Below are 6,784 nucleotides of genomic sequence, written 5' to 3' on the forward strand. Positions count from 1 at the left end.
CGCGTGTATTTGCTGAGACGGCGTAACATTACTCCTCTCCCAAAAAGGCATCTTTTCCTCAAGGTCGAAGGATGGAAACTACTTGTGGATTACCTCGTAATATGGCAGCCCCCTTCCATTTGACCAATACGTCCTTTGCTCCCCCTACTCCTCGCCGCACTCTTTCGATCTTTAATGACACCAAAATCACCTTCAAGTCTTCTGTCAACGTCGGTGGTAGTGTAGGCGACGGTGTATGATCTCCAATCGCACGTCTCAGCTATGATACATGGAAGACCAGGTGTAGTGCGGATGGCGGTGGCAACCTCAAACGATAGGTCACTGCTCCGATGCATGTCATCACCTCATAAGGTTCAAAGTATCTCGGTGAAACTTTCTCGCTCCTCCTAACTAATGTATTCTGTTGGTAGGGTCTCCTCTTCAAGTAGACCATGTACCCTAGTTCGAATTGCGTCTCTCTCCTGTGTCCATCCGCTTTCCTCTTTATGATTTGTTGAGCCTTCAGAAGACGCCCCTTGAGCTCCGCTAGTATCCTGTCCTTCTCCTCCAAGTACTGATCAACGTTGGATATATAGGTATAGTGCTATGTCCATAATTTATCAAGTGAGGCGAATCCTGCCCTTACATTATATTCAAAAGGCTTGTCTGTGCTGCGGTGTGGTGCAAAGTATTATACCAATATTCGGCCCATGTAATCCACTTAGCCCATAACTTCAATGTATCAGATACAAAACAACACATGTATGTCTCCACACTCCTGTTGACCACGTCCATCTACCCATCGGTCTAGGGATGATAGGCGGTGCTCCTTTTAACGACAACCCCTTACAACCTAAATAGCTATTTCCATAAATGGTCGAGGAACACCTTGTCCCTGTCCGATATAGTTGATTCCGACACTCAGTACAAACTGACCACTTTCTGGCTAAACACCGCTGCAACTAAGATCGCAGTGTAGGGATGTCGTAAGGGAATGAAATATGCATATTTAAGCGATCCACGACCACCATAATTACCGTGAACTCTTATGACCGTGGCAATCCCTCGATAAACTCCATCGTCACTTCTATTGGTTGTAGTATTCCCCTGGTGTAGTGGTCAAGTACTTGTGCCGCTGACACACATCACATTTTTCCACCATGTCCTCCCCGTTTATGCGCATCCCCAGCCAATAAAACTCTGCCGCCAGACGACTGTAGGTTTTTTGCACCACTGAATGTCCAACACTAATAATTTCTAATGATAATTTTTTTCTTCTTTTTTTTTTACATCAACAATCACATATATATCCTTTTTTGGGCGTGGTGGGTTTGAATATTAGGGTCATCATGAGCACCATTTTTCATATAAAGGTAGGCTTAGTACTCGCTATAGATGTTTTCTATGTAGGGGAGATGTTGAGAGGTTTCCAAAATGAACACTAATATGACTTGAGCTGAATAATTAAAATAAACACAGGAAAAAGAAAATGATGAAAATGATTAAAAAATACACTCAAGCACACTTTTCTTAATACGATGAAGAAATTGTGTTCAAATATATTTTCATGTACTCATGCGTGCATTTCTTAGCAATTGTGATTGTAATAATCATGGTATCTCACTAAACAGACCATACGTGCCCTTTTGGGTGTGGCAGGAAGAACCAACACTTCCTATAGATGCCTTGTATTAGGGTGATGCTAGGCGTCCGCCCAAATTTTTGGTGAACAAACTCCAAGAACAATAAAACTAAAATGAGTATTTGGACTAAAATGTGACAAAAATAAAGTTAAATTTTTGCAGGAGCCCCAATATGAATAATGAATTCTTGTTACTATCAAATGTAACATCAATTCAGATTGCTATATGTTGAGAAACTTTGTTCAAAGATTGACTGGCAATGATAAAAATTAGTTTGGATCTCAAATCAAAAAGGTTTCTGAAAATTTCACTTAGCACTGAGAAAATTGCCGCATAGCAATAAGGAATAAAATCGTATGTCAACAATAATCGTGTGTATCAGAATGAAAAAGACAAAAATATGTACCTTGGAAGTTGCACGTTCCGCGAAAAAGGCATGGATAAGACTTCTTGAAGTTGTTGTCAATATTATCTCCTTAAAAAGTCTCGCCTCCTAAGGGCAGTAAATTTAATTAGTACATTAATAAAGTTGTGGAAAACAAGTGAAATCAATACATGGCACCCGAGACATGAAACTTCTGTCGACACAAAATGGCACGTATGGTACAAAGAAGTTGAAGTGGTCCAAGTCTAATATTCTATCCATTAAAACCTAGGAATTAACTTACAGACCTTTTGATATATTATGGAACTCAGGAACAAATTATAGAAACTAATAGCAAGAAATGCACAAAATCAATCATTCTACTGCTCGAGTCTTTCAGCTGAAGGATGACAATCATAGTACCTTAGGATGTGACATAGTGTAACTTGATGCAGGTGTTAACAAAAATACGAACTCCCAATGACAAGCAAAATAAATTGATATGAAAGTAAACGCACTTACTTTCAAGACACCTGCATATCCCCCAAAAATTATGCCCTCCTCAATTGCATCGAGGCAGACTTGATTCTGTGGCATGTTTGGAGCGGTCTTCTTAGCCTGTTGTCGAGAAGAATACAGCATCTCACGTGCTTCAGAAAGAGAGGCAAGTTTATCGGTCCGCTTAAGTGAGTTAATCCAAGGTTTGCTCCTTTCAGCAATTTCTAATGCCCAACGTCTTGAAACGTTCAACAAATTCTCAGGAGAAGTGATAGCATCAATAAGGCCATACTTCATTCCTTCTTCAGCACTTATGGACTTCGATAGCTGCATAATGTTGTTACAAAAGAAAAGGAAAAAATGAGAACAAAGATAGGTATTTGTGTATAACTAGCATCAGGAATTAGCCAAACTGCCGAGCATTTGAAGTTCAAAGTGAAAATAAAAATAAATGATTGCGTTACTTTAATTAGAGAATTTAACCATGACATCATTTTTCATGCCATAACAATTCCCCCATGATTTTTCACATTTTATTTTAATTTTTTGAAGGTAAAATAGGGACAGGTGTGTGCAGAACTACTAAACTATTAAGTGCCAAAGTTCACTTACCAACATCATTTCTATAGCCTTCGACAGCCCCACAAGCCTAGGAAGACGCTGGGTGCCTTCAAAGAATTGAGATATCAGAAGTAAGAATGTTTGCAAGATATTGGATCAAATAGCATTAAAGTTTCTGAAGCTCAGTTTGCGACCAATAAACATCATCACTACCTCCAAAGCCAGGAATAATACCAAGAGTCAGCTCCGGCAATCCAAACCGAGCATCTGGAGTGGATATTCGAGCATGACAACTCTAAACCAAAGGCACACCATAAACAAAATAGGACATGGAAAATGATATTAAAAAAATAAAGCTCAAGAATCAAACCATTGTCAACTCCAAACCACCTCCAAGTGCAAGTCCTTGAATGGCCGCAACAGAAGGCTTTTTAGCATCTGAAGATGGCAATACACAACAACACATATGATTAGAAAAGTTTAAATGATTACAGAACATGATCGAGATAATTACAAGTAGAAGAGTCAAGACCTTCAATAGTGTTAACAAGCAAATCAATTGATTCATCAGGCAAAATAGACACATCCCCTGCCAAGTAAAAAATATATATGAAGAATAAAAAGAAATCGGTAGGACTGAAAGCTTCGGCTAAACATAACTCACTTACCAGTCTTGTGAACTTCAGTGAAAACATTGATGTCAAAACCAACTGAAAACTTTCCACCATCACCTACTCATAAGCAATAACAATCAGTAAATTTCACATACCTAGAAAACATTGCATGCTCAATACTTTTATTGTTAAAGAAACTATAATGATATAAATATTGACTAGTAAACCAACCTAAATGGATATGTCTTATGCCAAAGTTGATTTAGAATTTTTAACAGTTTAGGTAACAAGAAAAAAATTTTGGATTCTGCAGTCATTGTACACCACCTTATCCAAACGTGCATCATACCAAAGGCATTATTGAACTAGTAATGGATTTTTCAATATCAAATCGTTCTTCAATGCAAAATAGCTGTTTATAATGGATGCTCCCATACAGTACTTAACATACTTTGTACCATAACCTACTATGGAAAATAGAATTACAGTAGTAGTAGGAACTTCAACTACTGATTCTGTGAAAAGAATCCCGTCCCTTGGCAAAAGGTTAGCGTGTGAAATTTACTAAGCAAATCTTACCTCATAAGCTGCAGCTTAATAAATTAAGTCTAGAAGGAAATCAGGTGTGTCCCATCCAAGTCACAGGACTTTACATAAATAAGAGAAACGGTTGAAATTCAGAATAAACATTTTTTGTCAATGCATTCTAACATTTACCGCCAAGATATAATAAATATTCATAAAATAAAATTAAAAAAAAATAATAACTAGAAAATGGAACAGTTGTTTATATTTTCTAACACTAAGGCAGGATGCCCATAAATTTTGTGTCAGAAAGAAATCTTAGGGCATGGGTACACAACAACTGAATGAAGGAGAGTCCCAAGCCCACAGCAATCAGACCAAGGCAAGCCCAAGGCTATGTGCTTAATAAAAGGAAATTAAAGATTCAAAATATCAATGAATTTCTACAATCTATCTTCAGTCCTCCAATTCTGCCTCGCTAGCATGTGCTAGGACTTTGAGTCTAATTTTGTCACGCGTAAAATTTATATGGTAGTTCTAGAACAAAAGCAAATTATTCTTTTATTTTTCGATAAAATCAGGTTAAACAATTTTGTTACAAAATTTCTTATTTTAGATAGCTCAAAGTCAAAATGCAAAATTGATTTAGATTTAAAATCTTCTGGTTAAAATTCTATGAATTTATATAGGCGGTTTTAGAATAAATGACTTTTTTATGGGAAGTTAAATTTTTTTTATAAAGTTATTATTTAGGACATCTCTTAGTCAAAATATAAAATTGATTTAGACTTGAAATCACACGTTAAATTCATATGAATGCATACAAATAACGACTATTTGTTGGGGCATTTGTTCAAGGGTTATGTGTTGGGTTATTTAGGGCTTGTATGGCAACTGAAGAATTTAGTAAAATCCTGTAAATCCAGATTTACTGACCGTTTGGACGGATTAAAATTGTGGAGCGGTGTTTTTAAAATGTCGTCATCCTGTTTGGTTAACACGTTCGCGCAGCTTTTATCTAAACGCAGGTTTCGATTGTTTAATAGACGGTGCCACGAGATTGACACCATGATGTAAGTTGAGTTCTCGCTTTTACCCCACTGCCCTTGATGCGAGCCCTATGGAGGATCTACCTCGCTCTCGCCTCTCTCCCTCTCACCTCCCTCGACCTCTCTCGCTCGCTCTCGGTAATCTCCTGTTGCTCTCGCCTTCCTCTTCCTCCCTTCTACAGTGTGTAGTAGTTATTCCTATGATAATTTCGCTTTCTCCATGCAATTTTAGCTTTCTTCCTGCGAAAATGGGTTTTTGATTTGTTTAGGGTTTACAGAGAATTTGATTTGTTCTTGAGCATTATTATAGAGATTTGCTTGTTTGTGGAGGGAGTTCCGTGAGGTGTGCTTGTTTAGGAGCATTGGAGTATTTGTTTTGGAGCATTTGGTTCAAGTAGGAGCAATGACCGATGAAGCGAGGTACAAGGTGGAGAAGTTCAACGGTTTGAACTTTGTGTTCTGGAAACTACAAATTGAAGATTAGTTGAATCAAAAGAAATTATATATGCCGCTGGAAGTAATCACCAAGAAACTTGAATCGATGACTCTGGAAAAATGAGAAGTTCTTGATTGAATAACTCAATGTCTGATCCATCTTTCATTTTCTTCGTCTGTTGCTTTTAACATATTGAATGATAAAATTATTGTGGATCCCACGGAGGCATTGACAAGAATATATGAAAAACCTTCAGCGTCAAATAAAGTTTTTTCAATAAATAAATTATTCCATATGAAAATAATTGATGGTAGTTTGGTGGTTGAATACTTGAATAATTTCAATATTGATGACGAGGTCAGCGCACTATTAATTCTATCTTCATTGTCAGACGGCTGAGATGGACTGATCACGATGGTGAGTAACTCTTCAGGTAATTTAAAAGTTAAACTTTGATAGCATCATGAGATTAGTGCTACACAAAGAAGTTTACAAGAAGGCGAGCAGTAAATCTTCAAATTCAGGAATCTAGATAGGAATACAAACAGAGACAGATTCAAGTCTAGAAAAAAGTCTAGATCAGGAAGACGAAATGACAGAGAAGAATGCTAGAAACTGCAGGAAGTAATGTCATTTCAAAAAAGACTATAAAACTCCAAAAAAGGTTGATGGTGGAGGATAATACAAAAATCTCTACAAATGTCTCCACAAGTGAAATCCAAGATGACTCGTTTATATTATCTTTAGTCAGCACTGAATCTTGGATAATAGAACTAGAAGTCACTTTTCATGCTTGTCTCAACAAAGAAGTGTTTAAAAACTACACTCAGAGTGATGTAGTGAAGGTATTTGGGAGAGAATAATGTTTGCAGTATTGTAGAAAATGGTGATGTTGATATCAAGCTTTCAAATAGAATAGTATGGAAACTAAGTGGAGTTAGACATATTCTGAGTTTGATGTGAAATTTAATCTCTTTGAGTAAGCTTACAAGATCAGGTTGTGTGACTACTTTCACAAGTGATTCGTGGAAGATGACTAAGAGGTAATGGTGATCTGAGGTTTAGGAGTTATTAGGCTGTAGAAGGGAACAAACAAGTTCACTGTTCCAAGGATA

The 6,784-nt window shown here is 37.1% G+C and overlaps 1 protein-coding gene across 1 annotated transcript; it reads right to left on the minus strand.

Annotated features, from left to right (window-relative positions):
• Positions 1-1,929: 1,929 nt before the first annotated feature.
• Positions 1,930-3,776, minus strand: LOC110037596 (peroxisomal fatty acid beta-oxidation multifunctional protein-like; the record flags this gene model as incomplete). Its single annotated transcript, XM_020742283.1, has 7 exons — positions 1,930-2,115; positions 2,509-2,811; positions 3,097-3,152; positions 3,259-3,340; positions 3,416-3,483; positions 3,578-3,634; positions 3,714-3,776. Coding segments are annotated over 7 exons (815 nt in total), but the record flags the coding sequence as incomplete, so codon positions are not given.
• Between the last annotated feature and the right edge of the window lie 3,008 nt (positions 3,777-6,784).

The sequence above is a fragment of the Phalaenopsis equestris genome, unplaced genomic scaffold, assembly GCF_001263595.1.
Source record: "Phalaenopsis equestris unplaced genomic scaffold, ASM126359v1 Scaffold221870, whole genome shotgun sequence".
In the NCBI taxonomy this organism is placed as follows: Eukaryota; Viridiplantae; Streptophyta; class Magnoliopsida; order Asparagales; family Orchidaceae; genus Phalaenopsis; species Phalaenopsis equestris.